The 26,558-nt window shown below is 42.1% G+C and overlaps 1 protein-coding gene across 1 annotated transcript in view; it reads left to right on the forward strand.

Moving 5' to 3' along the window:
• Positions 1-21,370, forward strand: part of DUSP5 (dual specificity phosphatase 5) — a 56,270-nt gene extending 34,900 nt beyond the window's left edge. The window contains exon 4 of the mRNA XM_063607528.1: positions 18,564-21,370. Coding sequence (XP_063463598.1) covers positions 18,564-18,700 — 137 coding nt within the window. The 3' untranslated portion in view covers positions 18,701-21,370. The remainder of the gene's footprint in view (positions 1-18,563) is intronic.
• Positions 21,371-26,558: the final 5,188 nt, after the last annotated feature.

Here is a 26,558-nt window from a genome sequence, read left to right on the forward strand (position 1 = left end):
CGTCTCTACTAAAAATACAAAAAATTAGCCGGGCATGGTGGCGGGCGCCTGTAGTCCCAGCTACTCAGGAGGCTGAGGCAGGAGAATGGCATGAACCCAGGAGGCGGAGCTTGCAGTGAGCTGAGATCGCGCCACTGCACTCCAGCCTGGGCGACAGAGCGAGACTCTGTTTCAAAAAAAAAAAAGAAAAGAAATTCCTCCACACATCCTTTACTTTAAGGTTTTGATGCCAAGTAAAAACTTGCCTCAGCTTCCACAGGCAAGGATCAATCCTGTGACGGAAAGAGGGGAAGAGAGCATATAAAACCTCAAGGTGGCAGGAGCCCTCCTATGGCCTCCCAAGTACAGCTGTATTCTGTTTTTAAGGCACTTGTATGCAATCTCCAGTGGCCTTTGAAACAATGCTGTGAGCTGGGGGTACTGTTAGCTGTCATTCCCATTCAACAGAGCAGGAAATGAAGGCTCAGAGAGGTTAAGTAACTTGCCCAAGGACACACAGTAAGTGCCCACGTGCAGTTGAAATCATGGCACTCAGCTGCTTCCCACAGCCCAGCATTAACAGTGTGGTGTTCGTATTTTGGTCAACTAGTTTTTTTAAAGTATGAAACAAGTATTTGGCTAAAGTTCTTATTTTTTCTTTCTTTTAGAAAATATTTTGTAGAGACAGGGTCTCACTATGTTGCCCAGGCTGATCTCGAACTCATGTTCTCAAGCAATCCTCCCAGTTCAGCCTCCCAAAATGCTGGGATTAACAGGCATGAGCAACCATGCCTGGCCCTTTGGCTCAGGTTTTGAGAAGACTTTTAGTAATACAAGGCAGAACACTTACTGTCTCTCATAAGCTTCACAACAGCCCTAAGCAAATAGCATCCTGTTTTACAGGGGTAAAAACCCAAGGCTCAGAGATTTATTACATCCACTCAGTTGTGAGTACCTCCAGGGTAAGGAATGAAGTCGTGTCCATCTTTCTATGTATGATCCATAACTTTATCTATGAATGTTGGTTGCAGAGAGAGCCCTGCCAGATCATCTAATAAGGCCTGTGTGTTTTACAGATGAAAAAACTGAGGCCTGCAACAGGTAAGGGATATGACTGGATCACATAATTATGGCAGAACCTGGACCTCAGATCTCCCAATTCTGTCTGCTGTCCTTTCCGGACAGTCACTCATTTATCCAACTACAGGAACTGAGCTGACATACCTCCATATGCTGGGCTCTAAGAACAAAAACAGTAGGGAGAGGATAGGGACACACTTGCTTTGAGGGAGGGTTCCAAAAACCTCAGTATTCAAAACACATGATATTTTATTTTACTTTATTTTTGAGACATGGTCTCACTTTGTCACCCAGGCTGGAGTGCAGTGTCGCAATCACAACTCGTTGCAGCCTTGACCTTCTGGGCCCAAGTGATCCTCCCGCCTCTATCTCCCAGGTAGCTGGTACTATAGGCACATGCCACCATGCCCAGCTAATTTTTGTATTTTCTGTAGAGATGGAGTTTTGCCATGTTGCCCAGGCTGTTTTCAAACTCCTGAGCTCAAGCAATTCACCCACCTTAGCCTCCCAAAGTGCTGGGATTACAGGTGTGAACCACTGCGCCTGGCCCAAAATAACATAATATTGTAATGCAATATTTTAAAAAATCAAATTAGGAAATGATATCCCATAGGCCTGCAGCCTAGTTTTTTTTTTTTAATTTTAAATTTAAATTTTACTTTAACATCTGCATGCACAAGGCAAGTTGCAGCCTGTTTTTATAAATAAAGTTTTATTAAGAGTAAATCTCAGTCCTTGTTTTGAGGAGCCACAGTTTACTCTGGGGAGACAGACTTGAATAGGGTATATGTAATCCTCTGTGATTATCCTCAGGCAGCAAGCAGGGGCTGAGGGGAAGCCTTTGAAGCAGGGAGGGAAATGTGCAGAGTCCCAGCTGTGTGGGCTCATTGCAGCAAAACTCGTTGGTGTAGGAAAAACAGGGGCAGGAGCCAACGGAGGAAGTGGTGAGTGACCAGGTCTCAGAGATTAGCGGGAGGACGTGGGGACGGTGGAGAGATCACCAGGCTGAGAATGTCCCATAAAGGTTTTGGACTTGACACCATAGACATGGCTAACTCCGGCTGACACTGAAACTGGGGAAATCAAACACAAACCGAGGGGTATTTAAAATATATTTAGAAATATATTTCTATATATTATAAAATATATTCAGAAATACATTTAAAACCACAATAGTAGAAAGTAATAAAAGAAGCTGAGCATGGTGGCTCACGCTTGTAATCCCAGCACTTTGGGAGGGCAAGGTAGGTGGATCACATGAGGTCAGGAGTTCAAGACCAGCCTGGCCAGCATGGTGAAACACCGTCTCTGCTAAAAATACAAAAAGTAGCCGGGCATGGTGGCGCGCTTCTGTAGTCCCAGCTACTCTGGAAGCTGAGGCATGATAGTCGCTTGAACCTGGGAGGCGGAGGTTATAGTGAGCTGAGATCGTGCCACTGCACTCCAGCCTGGAGGACACAGCAAGACTCTGTCTCAAGAAAAAAAAGAAAGAAAGAAAGAAAGAAAGAAAAAGAAATCAAGTCATAAAAGACTACTGAACCTTAAAAAATGATAATAATAATAATAGGAAAGAAAAAAAACTCACAATGAATGTGTTTGGCTGGTTGGTCCCTCCATGTACTGGGGACATTTGCCCACCTGTAGTCCTTTGCCCCCAGCCTTGTGCTCTGGAGGTCTTACCCGTGACTGGACCCTTCCTAAAGGTAAAAGCTGCCCCAAGCTGCTACTGCCTTGGTTGAACTGCTGGAAGCCAGGGAAACCCTCGGCAGGACATAAGCTGCCAAGGAATTCTCTTCATTTCTTGAGAATATTATAGGATGCATATTTAAAGATATCCCATGTAAATCACTTAGAAGAGAGGCTGGCAGAAAATAAATACTCAGAAAACTTTCTGTTATTATGTTCTGTTTATTATTAAAGTACTTTTTATAATTTTCTGGAAAGAGTTATGGTTTGAAAGACCCTTCCTTATGTTTAAAGGACACTGTCCCCTTCTCCATATGTCTGTGGCAATTGTTGATGGTTGTAGAAGTATCTGCTAGATCAGGATGTGGGCTGACAGCTGAGAGGGTGTGATGTTTGGGAGAGATTAAAGTCTTGGGGGGAGGTTTAATCCAGGAGGCCTTCCTGGAGGTGGAGGAGAGTTGAGGGCAGAGTTTTAAAAGGATACTGTTGACAAGATGAATGGAAGCATTATGAATGGCATGACACCTGGAAAATGGAGCAATTTTGCCTACCTGGTGTGAGAATTAACTGATATATCACAAACGTAAAATGATTGGCACATAACAAGGACCCAGTGAAGGTCGATGATGAAGAAGGAGGAGGAGGGGAGGGGGCAGAGAAAAAGAGAAAGGGGCTGAGCAGGAGACCCTTGTTCTAGATACGGCTGTGCCTCTGGTTAGCTATGTGAGACCTTGGGGACATCATGCCCCTCTTGACACCTCAGATTTCTTTTCTTTTCTTTCTTCCTTTTTTTTGAGATGGAGTTTCGCTCTTGTTGCCCAGGCTGGAGTGCAATGGCATGATCTTGGCTCACTGCAACCTCCGGCTCCTAGGTTCAATCAATTCTCCTGCCTCAGCCTCCTGAGTAGCTGAGATTACAGGCGCCTGCCACCATGCCTGGCTAATCTTTGTATTTTTAGTGGAGACGGGGTTTCACCATTTTGGCCAGACTGGTCTCGAACTCCTGACCTCAGGTGATCTACCCACCTCTGACTCCCAAAGTGCTGGGATCACAGGCATGAGCCACTGTGCCCAGCTTCTTTTCTTTAAAATGGATGACTTATGCCTAAGGTTTCCACCTCTGAGAGTCTCTGATTATAAATATAAAATAATGACAGTCTCTGGGCGCAGTAGATCATGCCTGTAATCCCAGCACTTTGGGAGGCAGGTGGATCACCTGAGATCAGGAGTTCGCGACCAACCTGCCCAACATGGTGAAACCCCGTCTCTACTAAAAATACAAAAAATTAGCCGGGCATGGTGGCGGGCGCCTTTAATCCCAGCCACTCCGGAGGCTGAGGCAGGAGAATCACTTGAACCTGGGTGGCAAAGGTTGCAGTGAGCTGAGATCATGCCATTGCACCCCAGCCTAGGCAAAAAGAGTGAAACTCTATCTCAAAGAATATATATAAATAAATAAATAAACAAGATAAAATGACAGTCATTGTTTATTGCCACTTACTTTATACCCGTCTCTCTTATAAGCCATGTACATGTAACATCTCACTTGATTTTCGCAGTGACCCCATTCATGGATTCCACTAGTATTCTAATTATATTGTTAAGAAAACAGAGGCTCAGAGAAGTAAGGTAACCTGTCCAAATGGTTGATTGAGTAAGCAAGGTTCCCGACTGCAGGAAGGCAGAGAGATGCTGCCTCCTGGGGGCTGTCCCTTTCTACAGAGAAGCATTTTCTTCATGACTGAGATCGGGGGTGGCCCCAGTTCCCTGGAGACACCAGTGTTGCAGGAGGCTACTCTTCTTCCTGATTTCACTGCCCAGTTCTGTGGCAGCTCCAACCCATAACTTGAATGTCCCCCCACCCACACACACACCCCCACCTCAGCACAGTGACTTTCCCCCAAGGCTGTGTCACGCTTAACAGATGACACTCAGGGAAAGGCTCTGTGGTTGAATCACAGTGACCACTTCCTGTTCCATTCAGGGTCCCTTGTTCTCCAGAGCCCTCACTCTGCCATGCCCTATTTAGTAAATGCCACAAAGTTTATGACTCCTGGATTGCTAGGGGGGCTTAGTCACCCCTTCCTATACCCTGATTCTACTAGACTTAGAAGCATCAACTCTCAGTTTCTGCACCATTTCACTACCTTGCAACAGGAGCCTGGTGGGACACCCCGTTTGTCCCGGGGCTGCACAAGTAGGCAAAAGGACGATCTCCATTCCTCTAGACTGGTGATGTAAGGCTGACCGGACAGGTGGGCAGACGTCCAAACCTCAGCCATGAAGTAAGGGAGGTAGTCACTGACCCGGTGGGCTCCTCAGAGGCACTACTCACTGGATGTTGTTGTCTCCAAGCACATGGGTCAGAACACCAAGTGGAAAGAAATGCCAAGGGGGTTATATGTCTTTGAGGGAAACCCCAATTCTCTTTCATTTGCTCAGAAATGCCTTCCTGGAGGCTGACAGCTGTAGCTAATGTTGAGTCTGAGAGCCAAGGGAGTCATTAGATCCTAGGGGGCCATCCGGAAGAGGAGACTTCCTCTGGGTAAATGCACAGAGCAAAATCTAGGACCATCACGGCTGGATTAAGATCTTTAGCAGTACTCAACCTCTAAAGATTATGCTACAAGTATTTCTTGCCCCACACAAACCCTCATAGATAACATAAAATAAAACAATCTAAATCCTAAAAATAAGTATGTCCTTATCAAAATATCAATGATGTTACTTATGAAAATGGAAAAAAAATCTAAAATTCATATGGAACCCAGGAGACTCCAAATAGCCAAAGCAATTTTGAACAAAAAGAACAAAGCTGAAGGCATCACACTACCTGACTTCAAAATTTATTACAAAGCTATAGTATGGTACTGGCATAAAAAGAGACACATAGATCACTGGAACAGAATAGAGAACTCAGATATAAATCGACACATTTGTAGCCAACTCATTTCGACAAAGGTGCCAGGAGCAAACACTAAGGATCATCCCTTTAATAAATGGTGCTGGGAAAACTGTATGCAGAAAAATGAAACCAGACCCCTATCTCTCCCCATACACAAAAATCAAATCAAAGTGGATTAAATACTTAAATCTAAGACATGAAACTATGAAACTATTAGAAGAAAACATTGGGGAAGTGTTCCAAGACATTGGTCTGGGCAAAGATTTTCCGTGTAATCTTTTCATGTAACCTCAAAAGCAACAGGAAACCAAAGCAAAAGTAGACAAATGGGATTACATTAAGCGAAAAATCTTTTGTTCAGCAAAGGAAATTATCGACAAAGTGAAGAGACAACCTACAGAATGGGAGAAAATACCTGCAACTATCCACCTGACAGAACATATAAAAAGCTCAAACAACTCAATAGGAAAAAAACAAATAATCCCATTTAAAAATGGGCAAAATAGGCCAGGCGCGGTGGGTCACGCCTGTAATCTCAGCACTTTGGGAGGCCGAGGTGGGTGGATCACGAGGTCAGGAGATTGAGACCATCCTGGCTAACACAGTGAAACCCTGTCTCTACTAAAAATACAAAAAATTAGCCGGGCGTGGTGGCGGGCACCTGCAGTCCCAGCTACTCTGGAGGCTGAGGCAGGAGAATGGCGTGAACCCGGGAGGCAGAGCTTGCAGTGAGCCGAGATGGCACCACTGCACTCCAGCCTGGGTGAGAGAGCGAGACTCCGTCTTAAAAAAAAAAAAAAAAAAGGGCAAAATATCTGAGTAGACATTTCTCAAAAGAAGGCATACAAATGGCCAACAGGTATGTGCTCAACATCATTAATTATGAGAGAAATGCAAATCAAAACAATGAAATATCATCTCACTCCAGTTAAAATGGCTTTTATTTATTTAAAAAAAAAAGCAATAACAGATGCTAGCAAGGATATGGAGAAAGGCAAATCCTCATACACTGCTAGTGGGAATGTACATGAGAACAGCCACTATGGAAAATAGTATTGAGGTTCCTCAAAAAACTAATAATAGAATTACCATATGATCCAGGAATTCCACTGCTAGGTGTACATCCAAAAGGAAGGAAATCAATATATGGAAGAGATATCTGCACTCCCATGCTTCCTGCAGCACTATTCACCATAGCCAACATATGGCATCAACCTAAGTGCCCATCAACAGATGAATGGATGAAGAAAATATGGTACATACACCCAATGGAATATTATTCAGCCATAAAAAGAATGAAATCCTGTCATTTGCAGCAACATAGATGGAACTGGAGGACATTATGTTAAGCGAAATAAGCCAGGCACAGAAAAACAAATACTGCATGATCTCACTCAAATGTCGGAGCTACAAAAGTGGATCTCATAAAGAGAGAGTAGATTGGTGGTTACTAGAGGCTGGGAAGGCAAAGGGAACTGGGGATGAAGAGAAATTGATTAATGGGTACAAATATACCATTTGATAGAATACGTAAGACCTAGTGTTTGATACGTAAGGAGGGCAACTATAATTTATTATCATCTGTTGTACGTTTCAAAATAGCTGGAAGAGAATCATTCGAATGCTTCCAGCGTAAGGAAAAGATAAACATTTAAGGTGATGGACATCACAAGTACACTGATTTATCTTTATAAATTACATGAATGTATGAAATTATCACGTCCCAAAACTATTTACATGTTATATATTATTACGTAAATATCATACATTAATACACAATAAAAAGTTTAAAAAAGAAAAAATAAATAAAAACAAGCATAAGGAAGTCCAGTAATGTTCTGATTATTTCCATAATGACCACTTCAGTCCTTTTTTATCAGTGTCTTTTTTTCTCACTTTCTGTTGCCTCCACTTTGCTGGTGCCATTGCCCCGTATGGTCTACCCGTTGGATAATCCTGCAGTGAATAGAAGTCACTGGACCACATGTGTTGGCTAATATAGGGAAGATCTTTCTAACGATTTATGTTGTGTGACCACTAAGTGGGCTTCCCAGGGAGGAAGTGCCCAGTCACTGTTGTGTTCCCACAGAGGCCAGAAGTCCCTATGATGGGGACAAGATGTGTGAGAATCTGGAAAGAAAGTGGCTTACCCTATAAAGTCTTTTCTGGTCTGATGATGCTAGGGTGGGCATTCCAAGTACTTTGGAAGGAACTGCAAAGGCCTGCTCCAGGCTGGGGGGAGTCACAGGCTGTGGGATGGGCCTCTGGGGTCTTTTTGGGGACTTTGAGGAGAAGAGTTACCCTTTTCTCCAGGAAGGCAAGCTTACCCCTGCCTTGGAGGTCTTGGACCAGCCCTGCAGCTACATCTGGAAAACCAGCCACACTGTCACAAGATAGCACCAGGGATGACTGGATTAGGACCAACTGGGGGGCACCAAGGGGATTTTAGCCACCAATCAGAGCACTCTGTGTTCAGTGCCATTTACACGTATGTTCCCCTGTGTTCAACTATGAGCTCCTTGAAAGGCACGACTGCCTTATTGGTTCTTGTATCCCTGGTGCTGGCCCTTGGTTGAATTAATTGAATGAATAAAGTCAGGAAGAATGAAATGGCGTATTTCTTTAAGGCAGTATATAAATGCACATTCTATAAACAATAAATAAAATGCCTTCCAGTTATTTAGTGACTTTGCACAAGGATACTCAGGATACTGGTTATGTGTTCACTTCTGGAGAGGCGGGCCAGAGGACGAGGGTCTTGGGTGAGAGGGACACTATTCATCACTTAATGCCATTTTTATCATGTATATGTATTAGTTATAGAAACTAAAATAAAAACACTGGGGTTAAAAAGTTCCCAAAGTGCTTCCAGCAACACAGTAGGTGATTTAAGTGGCGTAACAGAGTACTGGATGTTGCAAGTGTGTGATGCTTCTTAGAAGAGGCTCTTGACCTTTCTCTCAGATTTATAGACTTTCAGTTTACAAACCCTTTGCATAACACTGAAATGTTTACTTTCCAGTGTAGAGCTCAGGAAACTCATCAATTAAAATGAAACTTAGGCTGGTGATAAGGGCAGGCAAATAACACTATCCCCCAAGAGAGGAGTCAGAGAAACAACTCTGTTTCATTTTGGGTGCAACAATTGACAGCCACAAAAGAAACCAAGAGCTATTGGCAAAAGATTATATTGTATTCACCTTTTTTTTAATTTTCTTTCTTTCTTTTTTTTTTTTTTTTTTAAGAAAGTGAGACAAATACTGCTTAGTTAAAATCAGTTCTTCCAGGCTGGGCAATGTGCCTCATGCCTGTAACCCCAGCACTTTGGGAGGCCAAGGCAGAAGTTCAAGACCAGCCTGGGTGACACAGAGATCCCATCCCTACAGATAATTTAAAAATTAGCCAGGTGTTGTGGTGTACACCTGTGGTCTCAGCTACTTGGCACAGTGGCAGAGACCACAGTAGCCGAGGTAGAGGTCCAGGCTGCAGTGAGCCATGATCGCACCACTGCACTCCAGCCCGAGCGACAGAACAAGACCCTGTCTCAAAAATAAAATAAAATAAAATAAAAAAATCGGCTACTCCAGATAAGCCATATACCTTGAGATAGGGCAGTTAAGTGAAGAGAGTTAACTGTTGGGCCCAGCTAAGTTCTAAATTCCCGGAAGCCTTTCTTAAAGTCTACAAAGTAGACTTCACCAATGCCAAGAAGTTTGCAATCCATGGGGAAGAGAGGAGTTCCACTTCAAGGAACAGTGAGGGGCCACAGAGTTTTCCTGAGGTCCTCTCACAGACTCCACGGCTAAACCCATATTCCCTTTGGCCATCTGTGTTAACACAGGACAGGTTGACTTTGGGGCATCAAAGTCATCAAACTGTCTGGACCTTGATTTCCTCAAAGTCAATTGGAAATTAAAATTCCCACACTTTGTTCTGTATCCTGATTGAGATGCTGTTTACAGGAATCTATACATATGTTAAAATGCATAGAACCATACATCAGAAGAAAAAAAGTCAAACGTTCCTATATGATCTTTTAAAAACTTAAAAAAAATCGTATGCTTAAGGATCATGTGAGAATTAAGTAAGAAGCTTCTTACACAGCATCCTTGTTTACCTGTTTATTTATCTCTGTCACCCAATACAAAGCCTAGCCTACAGTAGACATTCACCAAGTAATGTATTTGTTGGATGAATGAATGAATGAATGAATGAATATGGAAAAGAGCAGAGTGCTGACCCCAAACAGGCACTCAATAGTTGTCCATTTCTGTCCCCTTCCCTTTAGTCATTTCGGGTAACAGGACATAGTGCAGATGTTCAGAAAATACTAACAGCTTGCTCATGTCTCTGATCACCCGGGCAACTTTTGACTTAAGGGGAAAGAAAAGGCAACTTCTGGCAGCCTGCTTTGATTAATAATAAATAGGAGCTATATCATGCTTTAATATGATCCTTACAACAACACAGAAAGTTAGGCCGTGGTACCTCTTCCTGCTTTATAGATTAGGAAAATGAGGCCTGAGGAGTTTAAGCCACCTCCTTAAATCTCTCAATGTTAAGTGCTGGAGCCAGGAATCCAACCCAAAGTACAGTGGAGATATAGATAGATATAGTTCGATTTATCTATCTATCTATATATGTAGATAGATGTATCTATATTGATCTATAGATAGATACAGTATTAGTTCATTCTTGCACTGCTATAAAGAAATCCCTGGGCCAGGTGTGGTGGCTCTTGCCTGTAATCCCAGCACTTTGGGAGGCTGAGGCAGGTGGATCACCTGAGGTCAGGAGTTCAAGACCAGCCTGGCCAAAATGGTGAAACCCTATCTCTACTAAAAATACAAAAATATTAGCCAGGCGTGATGGTGGGCACCTGTATTCCCAGCTACTTGGGAGGCTGACGCAGGAGAATCGCTTGAACTCGAGAGGTGGAGGTTGCAGTGAGCCGAGATTGTACCATTGCACTCTAGCCTGGGCAACAAGAGAGAAACTCCATCTCACACACACACACACACACACACACACACACACACACACACAAACACACACACAAAAAAGAAATCCCTGAGACTCGGTAATTTATAAAGAAAAGAGGTTTAATTGGCTCACAGTTCCACAGGCTATACAGGAAACATGGCTGCATCTGCTTCTGGGGAGGCCTCGGGGAGCTTTTATTTATGCCAGAAGGCAAAGTGGGAGCAGGCATCTTACATGGCAGGAGCAGGACCGAGAGAGAGGGGGAGGTTGCTGTACACTTTTAAACAACCAGATCTCACGAGAACTCCTATCGCGACAACAGCTCCGGGGTGTTAAACCATGAGAAAACACCCCCACGATGCAATCCTCCCACGAGGCCTCACCTCCAACGTTGGGGATTACATTTCAACATGAGATTTTGATGGGGACACAGATCCAAACTATATCATATATATTTATATATCCATACAAATACATATAATATATAAAAATACACATGTATTATGTATGTATATAATACATATTATGAATATGACATATATACACATGTAATACACATGTATATTACACATGTACATATACATATATACATACATAATAAATACAAGAATATATATTTTATATAAATACACATGTATTATGTATGTGTATATAATACATTGTTTATACATGCACACACAACACACACATATATATTCTGCCAAATTTGCACGAGGAAACAAAGGGTACCTGTGGGCTCAACAGAAGCAATTTCTTCTAGGTTTCCCCACAGGCAGGGGCAGGGAGAGTTACCTGGCTGATTTCCCATGACCACAGATTAATTCAGCCCACATTGACGGAATATCTTCTCCATGCCAAGCACCGTGCTAAGTGGTGTGGGTACCGAGTCCCGTCAGACACGTACCTTTCCTTGGTCAACTTGAGCATTGGAAACTGAACATTCCTCCCAATGCCCTGGGTTAACATATGCTGGGGCATCATCCAGCTGCTGGTATGTACCAAAGATAGATCTTCTTTCAAATGACCCACTCCCTTCACTGGAGGCCAGAGTGAAGGAGGCTGAGCAGGAAACCAGCCAGGCTAGCCGGAGCCCACAAGCATGGCCTCGGGTCTGGCTGTATGTTAATCCACCAGTTCCTACAGCCCTAATCAGATCCTGGGAGACCAATTTATTCTAAGTAATCAACAAGAATGGGAATAATGAAACAGGAAATGAATGTGTTAGTTTATAAGCCAATTCCTTGAGTCCAGCAGCAACAAGATTACTGCTGCTGCACTACTGTTCTCTCCTGATGGATGAGGCAAGTTGAGACCACTGTAGAAGCAAAAGGTTGCTCAGAACGTAGAAAGACCACAAAGGGATGTGGGAATTATTTAGAGGGAGGCTAGTGGTATAGTAAAAAGAGGGTGGTCAGATGAAATTGGCTGGAAATCATGGCTCCAGTACTTACTAACTATGTGACTTTGGGCAAGTTACCTAAAAGTCTGTGTCAGTTTCTCCACAAATAAAATGGGCACCATAACACCTAACTCACACAGCTGTTTTAAAGAGTAAATGAGATAACGTATGGAAAAGTCCAGGCACAAACTAGATATCACCAAATGCTCACTTCCTTTTAATTATTTTTATAGATAATTTTCAACTGCAATGTGATACATCATGTTAATTACTGAATATGGAAAATGTTTGATAAGCCAAAAGGAAAAAACTAAAATCTCCCACAATTCCATCAGCCAGAGATAACTGTTAGTAGCATTTTCGTATTTGTCCCTCCAGGCCTTTTTATGTGTTATTATTTTTAAAAACAAAAACAGGATCCTACTCCCATGGTGTCTTAAAACCCACTCTTTTAACTTATGACCATATATTTACATCATCTCATATCTTCACATCCTCTACGGCATAATTAAAAAGAAAAAGTTGGACACAGTGACCCACAATATGGCCATATAATTTTTTTTTTTTTTTGACAGAGTCTCGCTCTGTCACCCAGGCTAGAATGCAGTGCTGCAATCTTGGCTCACTGCAGCCTCTGACTCCCAGGTTCAAGCGATTCTCCTGACTCGGCCTCCTGAGTAGCTAGGATTACAGGCATGTGCCACCACACCCGGCTAACTTTTGTATTTTTAGTAGAGACGGGGTTTCACCAAGTTGGCCAGACTGGTCTTGAACTCCTGACCTCAACCGATTTGCCTTCCTCACTCTCCCAAAGTGCTGGGATTTACAGGCATGAGGCACCATGCCCAGCCTTATCATTTATTTTTTCAGACAGGGGCTCACTCTGTCACTCAGGCTGGAGTGCAGTGGCATGATCACACCTCACTGCAGCCTCAATCTCCAGGGCTCAGGTGATGCTCCCATCTCAGCCTCCCAGGTAGCTGGGACTACAGGCATCATCACACTCAGTTAATTTTTCAATTTTTTTTTTTTTTTGTAGAGGCAGGCTCTCTCCATGTTGCCCAGGTTGGTCTTGAACTCCTGGGCTCAAAGGAATCCACCTGCCTCGGCCTCCTGAAGTGCTGGGATTACAGGCATGAGGTACTGAGCCTGGTCGTCATATTTTATTTAACCAACCTCATATTGTTGAGCAGTGTCTCCATTATAAACAATGCAAAAATGAACATCTGAGCAGCTGAGCAACTTTCCTTCTTCCTTCCTTCCTTCTTTTTTTTAGACAGAGTCTTGCTCTGAAGCCCAGGCTGGAGTGCAATGGCATGATCTCAGCTCACTGCAAACTCCGCCTCCAGGGTTCAAGTGATTCTCCTGCCTCAGCCTCCCAGTAGCTGGGACTACAGGAGAGCGCCATCACGCCCAGCCAATTTTTGTGTTTTTAGTAGAGAGGGGGTTTTACCACGTTGGCCAGCACTCCTGACCTCAGGTGATCCACCCACCTGGGCCTCCCAAAGTGCTGGGATTACAGGCGTGAGCCACGGCACCCGGCCCTGAGCTGAGCAACTTTCATTACTCCCCAGTGATTAATTTCCTGAAGGAGACCGGGCGCGGTGGCTCACGCCTGTAATCCCAGCACTCTGGGAGGCCGAGGCGGGCGGATCACGAGGTCAGGAGATCGAGACCATCCTGGCTAACACGGTGAAACCCTGTCTCTACTAAAAATACAAAAAATTAGCCGGGCGTGGTGGCAGGCACCTGTAGTCCCAGCTGCTCGGGAGGCTGAGGCAGGAGAATGGCGTGAACCTGGGAGGCGGAGCTTGCAGTGAGCCGAGATCCCACCACTGCACTCCAGCCTGGGCGACAGAGCGAGACTCCGTCTCAAACAACAACAACAACAACAACAAATTTCCTGAAGGAGAATCATTGGTCCATACTGACAATCAGCCTTTCAAAAGTTCCAGCCATTTTCTGTTCCCACCTACCCAGTTCGTTATCTTGATTGCAGGCCAACCCTGGGTTTTGTTTTTGTTTTCTATTAGCAGCCAGCACCCTAGAAATCACTTTTTCTTCTAGAGATATTTCTGTCCAAATGCATAGATTTGGTCTCTGGGCCTCACAAGGCCTCTTCTGCCCAGTATAAATCTGGAGACATGAGCTCTGGAGAAACTGGTCTCCTGCTAATTTCCCAGCCAGTCACCAAGTCTCGTCTCACGGAAGATCCATGACCAGTAATTCGATTACTGCTTATCTACTATTGCCTACGTTTCTCAAATGTCATTAGCCACATTTACAAATCTTGTTGAAGGTGAGTTGTTTCTGCAGATAGTGAATATCACTCATTTTCTATCTACACTGCGTTTCTGAGGGTGAGGGTCTCCGACATTGTTTTCAAAGGTGGACTGGGGAGAAGAGCATTTTATCAAAGCTGAAAGTAGGAAATTTGGTCCTTGGGACAAATAGCAGGAAATGAGAGCTCAGATCAAAGGAAGGGCACCCCGGAGGAAGGAGATGTGGTACAAGCAAAGGCATTGGTCACTCATGTGCCTTGGCTCACTGGCCTGTGTCACTCCAACCTCTGCTTCTGTCATCACCTCTATTTTCCCAACTCCCCTGTCTTCTTCTTTCCCTTATCAGGACCTTTGTGATTACGCTGGGCCACTCCAGATGATCCAGGATAATCTCCCCATCTCAAAATCCTGAACTTAATCAGTTTTGTCATGTAAGCTTTCATATTCATAGGTTCTAGGAATTAGGGTGTGGACATTTGGGGGATTATTATTCTGCCCACCTCACCTGGGCAAGCCACTTTCTCTGGCCTGAGTTTCCTTATCTGCAGACCATGAGTCTCTGACACAAAACTCTTCACGATCCCTTCCAGGTTTGGCTGGTGGAAATATTTTGAGTGAAATCCAGGGGGACTGAGGTATAGAAACTGTACTCAATTTCTTATGGGTTTCCTTACTTCCTCCTCTAGAACTATACTCTCTCCTCTGAATGCTACCAATGTCATTTGTATGTAAGCTTTTATTTTATTTATTTATTTATTGAGATGGAGTCTCGCTCTGTCGCCCAGGCTGGAGTGCAGTGGTGTGATCTTGGCTCACTGCAAGCTCTGCCTGCCGGGTTCACGCCATTCTTCTGCCTCAGCCTCCAGAGTAACTGGGACTACAGGTGCCCGTCACCACGCCTGGCTAATTTTTCTGTATTTTTAGTAGAGATGGGGTTTCACCGTGTTAGCCAGGGTGGTCTCGATCTCCTGACCTAGTGATCCGCCCGCCTCGGCCTCCCAAAGTGCTGGGATTACAGGCATGAGCCACCGAATCCGGCCTGTATGTAAGCTTTTATTCATTGAAGGAGCCTGCATAGAGTGCTTACTATGTGCCAGGCCCTGTTCTAAGCAGATATGAAACCACTGAACTTTCCCTAATAGCCCTATGAATCAAGTGCTATTGCTATCCTTATTTTATAGAGGCACAGAGAGGTTAAGTATATCTTGCACAAGATCACAGAGTGGCAGGACTGAGGTCAAACTTCAGCTGTCTGGCTCCAGAATCTGTATTCTTAACCACTGGCCACCCAGCATCTCATCAAAGCCCTTGACCACAGTCATGAGGCCATTGCTTAAGTCTCTTCTCCTAGACTGTGGGCAGCTCAAGAGCAGGAGTCCTGTCTAACTCTGTGAATCCCAGCTCTGATAACAGCCTAGCACACAAATAAACCAAAATATAAGCATACTACTTATCTACTTGAGAGCCTCTTGGTTAGGGCCATGATTGCAGGACATAATAATAAACATTTATGGGACACTACAAAAGAAAACATAATCCTCATGCCAGCACTGGGAAGCAGGTACTATCATGATCTTCATTTTACATACTAGGAAACTGCAGCAGAAAGAAAAAAGCTAAGTAATGTGCCCAAGGTCAGGAACTGGATTTGAGTTGAGAGCTGCTTGACTTCCAAGCTTGCATTGTGAAGGTGAGCATGAACTCCTTGAGGGCTGCAATTTTAAAGTTAGAACCAAGTTTGACTCTGGACAACCACAGAGAGGAACAAAAAAGTGAACATTTTACTGGACACCGCAATATGCCAGGTTCTGGTGCCAGGTGCTTAACATAACTCAGGTAGTCCTCAGAACAACCTGGTTGTTCCATTTCACAGATGAGAAAACGGAGGTTTAGAGAGACTAAGTGAGTTTCCCAAAGTCTACTGGGAGAGCCAAAACTGGGTATAATTCCACAATTCATCAACTTTCCACTATTACTAAGCTGCTGGGCTTCAGTTCTCTCATTTGAAAAGATGGAGTCCAGCACAGCTTTTTTTTTTTTTTGAACAACATTAAGTGTGTGCTTATTGTGTGCCAGGCACTGTGCTAAGAACTTCACATTTATTATGTAATTTCATCCTCATAACATTCCCTGAGGTGCTATATACTATTAGTATTATTTCTACTTTACAAATAGAGAAACTGAGGCTCAGAAAGACATATGTTGTTACACAGCGACTCTGAGGCCCAGCCCGAGTTTAACTGAAGCTTGTTAGAATCATAAGCCAGACTCTTGCCTATTTTCCTGTGCGGCCTCCAGCAGTCTCTGGCAGCCTTTGGAGTGAGGACATCCTGTGTTCCTCCAGAATCAGAACAAGGCTGGGATGGACGTGGGATGAGTTCCTCAGTGCGTGGGCCTCTCTTCCTCTGGAGTTCAAAGACTCACTTCAGTGAAGTCCTGTCAAAGTCAAAAGGTGACATTGAATGGACAGTCGGCCCAGGCTCAGAGTCCAGTCCTGGCACCTCAAGGGCTTGGCTATTTCCTCTGATCCTGTTGTCAAGGCAACCTTGGATCCCTTTGTGGTTCTGTGGTTATTCTCCCTCTTGTGTCCTTGTCTTCCTACGGTTTCAAGAGAATACTTTAGAGACAGCGGCTCCAAATGGCCTACTTGTCACTGATTGAAGGAGATGCTGACTTGAGATAAAAACAGTTCCTAGGACCCTTCAAGGCCTCAACTAGAAAAGGCAATGCTCTGTAAACACGTTGAGGGCAGAGGTTGTCTGTCTTATCATAGCTGTACCCCAGCACCTCACAGGATGCCTGGAACAGAGTAGGTGCTCAGTTAACGTTAAGCAAATACATGAATGAATGAATGAATGAATGAATGAACTGATTATGCAAACGAGCTCCCTAAGCTTTTCAGGGGTTGAAAAACTGGGGCAGAATGATGGGCTAAGATATGTGGCAGAACTAAGAATAAAAGTGCATGTGTGTGTGTGAGTGTGGGTCCCACGGCAAAGGCTCCACAACCCCTGTGATGCATTGGCCTGTGTACCTCCACCTCTCCTCTCCACGTCTTGTGAGCTAGAGCTGTTGGTTGAGTATAGACAGTTCCTGCCCACGCCAGGCTAAAGAAGCAATCTCTCTCTCTTTCTCTTCCTCCCACCCCCGTAAATTGTGGCAAAATACACATAACACAAAATTTACCATCTTAAGCATTTTTAAACGTATGTTGATGTTATTATGCAACTAATCTCCAGGACTCTTCATCATGCAAAGCTATCTCTTTAATCTTGTGTCCATCCCAATTTTACCTACTATTTTGAATTTTAGCTACAAATAGACCCTGGGTTTTGACCTCTGTATTGAGTCTTAGTGTGTTACAGGACAGTATTGGCGACCAACAAATGTTCACTGGGTAATTGATCTTACTCTGTGTTTTATTTTTTTCCTGCGTGCTTCAATTTCTCGGTTTACAAGCAATTTTGGCTTTGTGATGCATCCAATTACAAGAACTTCTTCACCGCCCTCTAGTGGTAAAGATGAAGATGTAACACTCAGAATAACCATTCGCCTTTCCTGCTGATGTTGAACATGGCCCCTTTTTTTCTGATAACTCACTGGACTTTATATAATCCAAAATTGTGATTGCTCCAAAGTTGGCAGTTCATCCTCACTTTACAGATAAAGTTGACGTGTAGAACAGTGCTTCTCAAATTGGCTGGCGAAGAACCAGTTTTTAAAAGAATTTTAATCTGCAAACCAATCCATTGTACAATAAAAATGAATTATTAATACTGGACACATTACATTAAAAAACAAAGATATACAAAATTGAACCAAATTTTATTATCATATTCAACAGACAAAATTGCATTTCAATAAATATAATCAGAATAAACATAACGGGAAAAATAATTGCAAAATCTGTACATGTTTATTGAATGTGTGTATTATATGATTAATATATAAATTGCTATTGCATTTATAATTTTTGTTGTTCTGCAATTATAACTAAATGAAAAATTTTGAGTAAAATAGTGTTTCTCTACTTTGAATGAACACCATGCATATCAATATTAAGCATTCTTAATGGACAAATACACAAGTTATTGCTTGCCAACCTATCTAACCCAGCCAGAATGGACTATAATGCTACTTGCAAAGTAGAATGTGTGATGAGATTGCTTCTATTTTTGTTGTTGTTGTTGTTGTAATTTAATAAAGAATAATTATTTTATTTATTTATTTACTTATTTATTTATTTTAGAAATGGGATCTCACTGCGTCACTGAGGCTGGAGTGCAGTGGCAAGATCATAGCTCACTGAAGCCTCCTGGGCTCAAGCGATCCTCCCACCTCAGGACTGCCCCCCTCCGCCACCCCCCATCCCCCGCCAGTAGCTAGGAAGGACTGCAGGCACGTACCACAACACCTGGCTTCTATGTTTTGTTTTAATAAGAGGTTAGTGGAACCAGTCTCACAGAGCTTTGTTAACGGGAAAGGAAAAAGAGATTTTAAGACAATTTTAGGAAGCTCAGGATTTCCATCTTTCACTTTTATTCAAAATGAAGCAAATGATTCTGTATTTTCAAAATTCGTCAATTATTCAATTGCCAGTTCCAACAGTTTATCCTGTAGAGTTAAATTGTCTTTCAATGAAAGCAACAGATTATGGATCTCTGAATTTCCCATGCACGAATCTTCTTTTGATGGAAATAAAATGTAAATGTCCCATAACTTGTTTGACCATAACATTTTACAGATATGCAATATCAAGATTATCACTAACATCACTGATAATTGTTGCTAAACTATGGGGCATGTTGTAACAGTCTCTGGATATTCTGTTTTCCAAGCTTCTGTCATTTTTGCCCTTCAATCTTCTTTGCCATTGAAAATCACACTGCATTTTTCCCCCCCTGCTTAGAAGTAGTAAAAGCATTTAAAATGCCAAAAATATCACACAAAGAAGCATGCCTATTGTCCCAAACCACATTGGGACCTTATAAAGATGTTTGTTTCACTTTCTAGGAACACTAAGAGTTTGTTTCACAGTCAAACATTCCTAATAGTACTTTTCTCTTCAGTAAGCATCGTATCTCGCCTACAACAGTTGTTTATGATCAGCTTCCATATGAACACATATTATAATAAAGAGAATAATCTCGAATTTCATGCATTATCCTTTGCATAACTATTTTTTTGCTATGTAACTACACAACTAGACACTGTTTAATTCAGCTAACTTTTTTTTTCATTGTAAAACTTTCCTGATTAAAAAAAGCAGTGCATTGATTTACATTCTTCAAACTTAGTATGCTTTTCTGTCAATGAAGCTGCACATTAAAGCGTCTTCCTACAGCAGTCTTAAACCACATTCCTTGACAGTGTAATCCTTTATAGTTTTATACATTTAGGACTAGTTGTGCTTGTCATCAATGAAACTGAAAAAAATTCTTCCACTATGTTTGAATTGCATATATACTACATTAATTGTCATTTTAGCAGTATGTGGGCATTCAATAACTTGCAATGAAAACGACTTTGCTAGCCGTGTTTATCTGTGAGTTAATCTGCCATGTCATTAGCTAGTTACTGAATTCGTCTAGTTATGAAAAACGACATTTGAGTTACTTTATTTGCCACATAGTCACCCATAATTTCAAAGATCTTTGATACAGTCTTGTGCTAAAGTCTTCTTTTTTAAATTTTCGCATCCCCAAATGCTACTTTATAAGATGCTCATACATTACTAATGTTTATATGTGAAATATTGAACATCTGTTCTTATGAGGTTTTTAAATTCAACATTCTTTCAAGGTATTCTTTAGGTTTTGAATTTACTTCTTTTGTTTTCTATGTAAATGCTACATAAGGTTGATGGTCTTATGAGCTTTATTAGCTAGCATATCTCTACAAATAACATACTATAGTTTTAGAATATTAGTGTCAATTATGGCTACAAAACTGAACTCAATATGTGAGGAATTATACTTCTGAGTAAAACTAGTACAAACTCTTTTCGTAGTAGTTTAATTTCTTTGGAATCACTTCCATAGTCATCATCTGTTTTACTATTGGTGCTGCTGTGCATTAGCAAAGGTGTGTCTTTTCTTGATGAAAACGAGTCTAGTGAAGTTTGTTTTGTCACCTCTAAATTACAGTTAAAAATTATTATGAAAGTCTGCTTCCTAATTTAGCTAATATTTTTGTTATTTTTTCAATTTGAAAGCAATCACTGTTTATTAACTGATCAGATTACAGAAATAATTGTGGCAGACACCATAGTTCATCCTTCTAAGGAGCTTTTTGATCTGGTTGTCCCTGTTGCCAGCATCTCCACCTTCTACAAAATAGGTGGTCTTTTCCTTCATTCCTCCTCATGGAGAGGATAATTTGAAAGGCCTGAGGAAGTTATTTGCTTCTTTGAAGCATTTTCCAACAGCACAGACCTCATGAATCAGATCCTCTGCACAGATGATTCCATATTTACCAAGAGATCAAGCCATCAAAGTGTTATCTGTCAAGACAATTCGCTTCATATTGATTTTGCTGTAACCACACTTGGAGACTAGTTCATTTACTGAATTCAGGTTCGGAGACTCTCATGCAATATATGGTTCTACAATCCTCAGCATGTAAATTGAAGCACTGTTGAACTTAACAAAGGTTCTGATGAAGATCTGACAAGGCAAAGAAGCTGCCACACCTTTCGGACCCTTGGGCTGCCACCACTGAGACCTCTGATCCTAATGATCAATGCCAATTTGGGTTCTGCAGCTACACAGAAGTTGCCAGCTTTTCTTGCCATTCTAGCCATTCATATCTCAGTTCTATACATCTGTCTATATTCCTAGTGATAGTGTTTAGCTTCTTCATAGATAAGCTTCCTTCCTTTCGAAGCATCCTTTGGGCAAACTTTTTTCTCTGGCACTTGATCTTCAGCTCTGCAAAATGCCTTCACTTTTACTTAAAGGTTTCTGGCACAGCAGGAGCCTTCTTTTTCTTCTCTTCAACACTCTCCCTGGTTCCACCCAGAAAACTGAAGATTTTAAAATTATAAACTAAAAAAAATTAGTTTTTACAAAAACATTATATGTAATAAGTAAAAACAACAAAATATCAAAAGAAATAAATGCTTTTGTTTTCTCAGATTTTTACATGCCTTTGGCTTTCAGTTGACCGACTAACCTTAAAGTACCACACACTGTAGCATGGTCCTGCTGCCACGCAGCTCATGGCCAGCACCTGAACTGGTCTATCCCTTGTTCAGTGAGACAGGTTCCCTAATGCACTTGAATGTAAAACTGCTATAAAAGTTTCTAAATGCCTGCTTTCAATTAGGTACTGCTCTCCTCATGAACTGGTAACAGTTTGTGGACTACAGGGTTCTATGGAGCACAATTTGAATAGTGCTGACAAGAAGACCTAAGTGGTGAGTAAGTGCTGGATCACCTTTCTCTTAGTCTAATGCCCTCTTCATTTCCTATTTTAATTCAGTTTTTTCATCTATCAAATGGGTTTTTGTAAAGATTAAATGAGATTACTCATGTGAAGTGTTTAGCATAGAGCCTCGTACAGAGTAGATGCTATGACTATTATCACTAACTCACTGGTGTAAGGTAGACTGATGTCTTCCCAGACGCGGATTCCCAGCCTTCACTATCTTCCTCAGGACCAAGCCTGGGGGAGAGGGACCAGTTCATCATCAGCATTCAGTGAGCATAGACACCCCCCAGTGCTCTCCTTTCTCAATCCTTTCCCATTTGAGGAGCTTCCATCTGAGATCCTTATCTATGGGTCCGCATATCACACCACTCTGGGAATTGTGCACCCAGGAGCTATGCAGTGCAGTCTACACAGTCATACACAGCAGCACTGTCTTGATTAGCCAGAGTCAAGCCTTGGCACTGAAACACAGTCTTTCCTTCCAAATAGTAGAACCACCAGCTTTCTTCCCAGGGAAGTTATTATGGTGACCGCAAAACCAGCTTAGATGATATAATTGGGACCCTCACTGACTATCCTTTATCCCCTTAACAAAGCAGTTCAGAAGGAACTGTAACCTTGGACATTATCTGCAGATAGCAGAGATTTTATTTCATGACTTCCAACTCTTTAGCTCAATGCATTTCTATAGCTAATGTTCACCTGGATATCTGGCCCAGGGCTGATAAGTTCTGTGTGGCTTCCTTTTCTGGGATGTACAAATGCAGGGATGAAGGCAAATTCAGTGCCCTGGGCAACAAAAGGCAAGGTCAGGTAGGTATAAATTTCAAAGCACTTAAACATGTCTTTCTTCCTTTTCTGCAGAACCATAATTACCACGTTGTCAAAAATGAAAAATAACCAACAAATGTATAAGTCACTATGTAATTCCAAGGGACTGTATGATATACCTTAGACTAGCCAACAGTCTAACCTTTAAGGTGTGTGAAATCCAGGTGAGGAGACAAGACAAAAGTATGAGGAAGCATTCAAAAGCACTGGTAGTCTAAAGAACAGCAAAGGAAGGGCTACACACAAGCCCTCAGCACAACAGGCTGTGGATACTTTCATGCATGTTAACAGACTCCCTGCCCAGGTGCTATGCCACCTACCTGATTTTCTGCATCCATTCCTTCTCTGAGGCCAAGGAAATCGGCACAGCCAAGCAGAGGTGCAATGACCTCTGAGGGCAACCTCCAGTCAATGGGAGATGAGAATTGGTGGACGAGAGCCTCTGTGTCCCTGTGCTTTGGTGGGACAATTCTGAAGTATTTATATGGTTTGGCTGTGTCCCCACCCAAATCTCATCTTGAATTGTAGCTCCCATAATTCCCATGTGTTATGGGAGGGACCTGGTGGGAGATAATTGAATCATGGGGGGTGGTTTCCCCCATACTGTTCTCACGGTAGTAAGTCTCACAAGATCTGATGATTTTACAAGGGGCTTCCCCTTTTGCTTGGCTGTCATTCTCTCTTGTCTGCCGCCATGTAAGACATGCCTTTTGCCTTCCACCATGATTGTAAGGACTCCCCAACCATGTGGAACTGTGAGTCCATTAAACCTCTTTTTCTTTATAAATTACCCAGTCTTGGGTATATCTTTGTCAGCAGCGTGAAAATGGATGAATACAGGTATGCTATTGACATTTCCTCAGAAATTTCCCAGTGGGCTTGATTCTCAGTGTTCATACTTGTAACTGGTTCAACAGAGCATAAGTTGTTGGCTTTTCTGTCTTCGCTGTCTTACTCTTCCTACTCCATCACTTCTGTTCCCTGGGATCTCCTCCCATTTAAACCACCGGCACCCAAATCCTGACGTCAGGCTTCATTTGTGGAAGAAACTAAAATAAAGTCCATGGGCAGATGCTGAGTAACCTGCACATTTCAGATCCCTTTCAATTATTGTTATTATTATTATTGTTGTTGTTGTTATTATTATTATTATTATTGAGACAGAGATTCACTCTTGCTGCTCAGGCTGAGGTGCAATGGTGTGATCTCAGCTCACTGCAACCTCTGCCTCCCGGGTCCAGTGATTCTCCTGCCTCAGCCTTCTGAATAGCTGGGATTACAGGTGCCCACGACCACACCTGGCTAATTTTTTGTATTTTTAGTAGAGACAGGGGTTTCACCATGTCGACCAGGCTGGTCTCGAACTCCTGACCTCAGGTGATATGCCCGCCTCGGCCTCCCAAAGTGCTGGGATTACAGGTGTGAGCCACCGCGCCTGGCCGATCCCCTTCAATTATGAAGACTCCTTTTAAACATCAAGAACTTTTATGGAGCCTGTCTTCAGCAACTAGCTGTTGTGCTTTTGGTATTCATGCTTCATTCGTTCAACAGGCACTTTTTTAAACTCTGATAAAGTACAGAAGGACCAAACGCTACTGTGACATCTATTACTCTTGTGAAAGGGTGTATATATATTTCTTATGATAGCATCTATTGAAAACAATGGTGTTTCTAGAGATAGAAATAAAAATGATTTTCAAATGTATGAAAAGGTGCTAAACCTCGCTCACAGGAATAAGAATGCAAATTAAAAGACATTAAAATGCCATTTTCCACGTTTCAGATTGGCAAAGACCAAAAAGTTTGATAACATTGTGTTGGTTAGGATGTGGGGAATCATTACTTTAATAAATGATTATTGATCACCTATCACAAGTCTGTGCTGGGCACTGAGTAACCAGCAGTTAACAAAGTAAACCAAAATTCCTTCTCTCCAGGAGCACACATTCCAGTGGGGGGCTGGTAATGCAATCAGTGAAAATGGCTCCCTGTGTCACACAGTGAGTGCTCTGAAGAAAGACAAAGCAATATAAAATCTGCCGAGTGACCAAGGGGTGGTGTTACTTTAGATAGGGTGGTCAGAGGCGACCTTCCTTATATGGTGACAATTGAGCAAAGGCCTGAATGAAGTCTTGGGAGTATTTCTCATAGAAGTATTTTCCAGGCAGTGTGAAGTAGTCAGATGAAGCCTTTCACAGATACCAGTAATAAAAACTGGACCAAATATTAAGCAATGGCTTCTCAGATAGGAAAACCACAAGCAACCAAAGAAAAAAAACCAGATAAGTTAGACTATATTAAAATTAAAAATGTATGTGCTTCAAATGACATTATTAACAAAGTAAAAAGATAATCCACAGAAATGGGAGAACATATTTGCAAATCATGTACCTGATAAGGGTCTAGGATCAGAACATATAAAGAATTCTTACAACTCAACAATAAAAGGAAATAACCTAAATAAAAAACGGGCAAAGGCTGGGCATGGTGGCTCACATGTGTAATCCCAGCACTTGGGAGGCTGAGGCAGCTGGATTGCTTGAGCTCAGGAGTTCGAAATCAGGCTGGGCAATGTGGTGAGATCCTGTCCCCACAAAAAACACAAAAATTATCTGGGCATGGTGGCATGCACCTGTAATCCCCGCTACTCAGGAGCTGAAGTGGAAGAATTGCTTGAGCCCAGTAGGTTGAGGCTGCAGTGAGCTGTGACAGCACCACTGCACTCCAGCCTGGGTAACAGAGCAAGACCTCATCAAAAGAAAAAGAAAAAAAGAAAAAGAAGAAAAAGAAAAAGAGAGGAGGGGAGAGGTAACTGATACATGCTACAACGTGTATGAGTCCTGGAAACATTATGCTACGTGAAAGAAGTCAGACACAAAAGGCCACATATTTTGTGATTGCATTTACATGGAAAATGAAGGCTGTGAGGATTTGGTACAAGTATAAGAGCAATATATGGAGGATTACCAAGGTTTATTCAGGCAATTATTTTTCCAGTGATCAGCTTTTCATAATAGTTGCAATTTTCCTACTGTGATTAGCTCAGTGGAGACAGAATTATTGTAACCCTTTCCAAGGGTATAAGGGTTTGGTCTTTAGTTTTTAGGGAATGTTTAAGGTTACCAAGAAAGTTTCTCTCTAACTTTTCTTTTATTCTCAAGGTCCTTATTCAGAAAAGTAACGCAAAACCTGGAACTACAAGGCAACAACAAAAATTTGCATGGCCTTTCAATATAACTAATGACTCAGTATTCACGATTGCTTAAGGCCCAGATGGTTTACAATGCTGTAGAAAATGGAAGAAAACTGATACGGTATGATGAATTTCTTTTGACCCTTAGAAAAAGATAACCTTAAAGGTTATAGTTTATCACGCTGTAGAATATTTACTAGTTTTGTGTGTTTTCAGCACTCTTTTTTTCCAATGCCTAAATTTGAGTTTCTTACATTCTCTTTTAAACCAGCTTTGTCATTTTAGTGATTCCCTCATTAATAAGTTAAATCAAACTATGACACATGCTCATATGAGAATTGAGTTTTTTAAAATAAAAATTTGAAGATTATGGTGGCACAAAGTTAATTTTAAGTGGAGAAGCAAAATGAAGGTTATTGAGAGTTACTTGGGCACTTCTTTTTAAAATTACTGGGTTTTTCCAATAATGACAATTTTCCTGGCATCATTCAGTGGAGGGCTGAGGACCTGTATTTCCTGTGAGGTATGAGTCTGGTCTTTAGTTTTGGGGGCTTGTTACAAGCATCTGAAAAGGCTCCTTTGTAAGGTGTTTCTCTAAAGTCCCAAAAGAGGTCTTGCAATGTCGCCTAGGTATCTCTCTTCTGTGAGAGAAGCAATGAAAGAATTTGTCTCTTTTTTCTAAATCTCATCTTCTCACAAATGTTCTTCTTCCATCTTCCAGGATGGGAGTGTCCTAGGTTTTCTCTTGGATGATTTGACAGTCCCAGGCATCACCAAGACAGAACTATA

Source organism: Pan paniscus, chromosome 8 (genome assembly GCF_029289425.2).
Source record: "Pan paniscus chromosome 8, NHGRI_mPanPan1-v2.0_pri, whole genome shotgun sequence".
Taxonomy (NCBI): domain Eukaryota; kingdom Metazoa; phylum Chordata; class Mammalia; order Primates; family Hominidae; genus Pan; species Pan paniscus.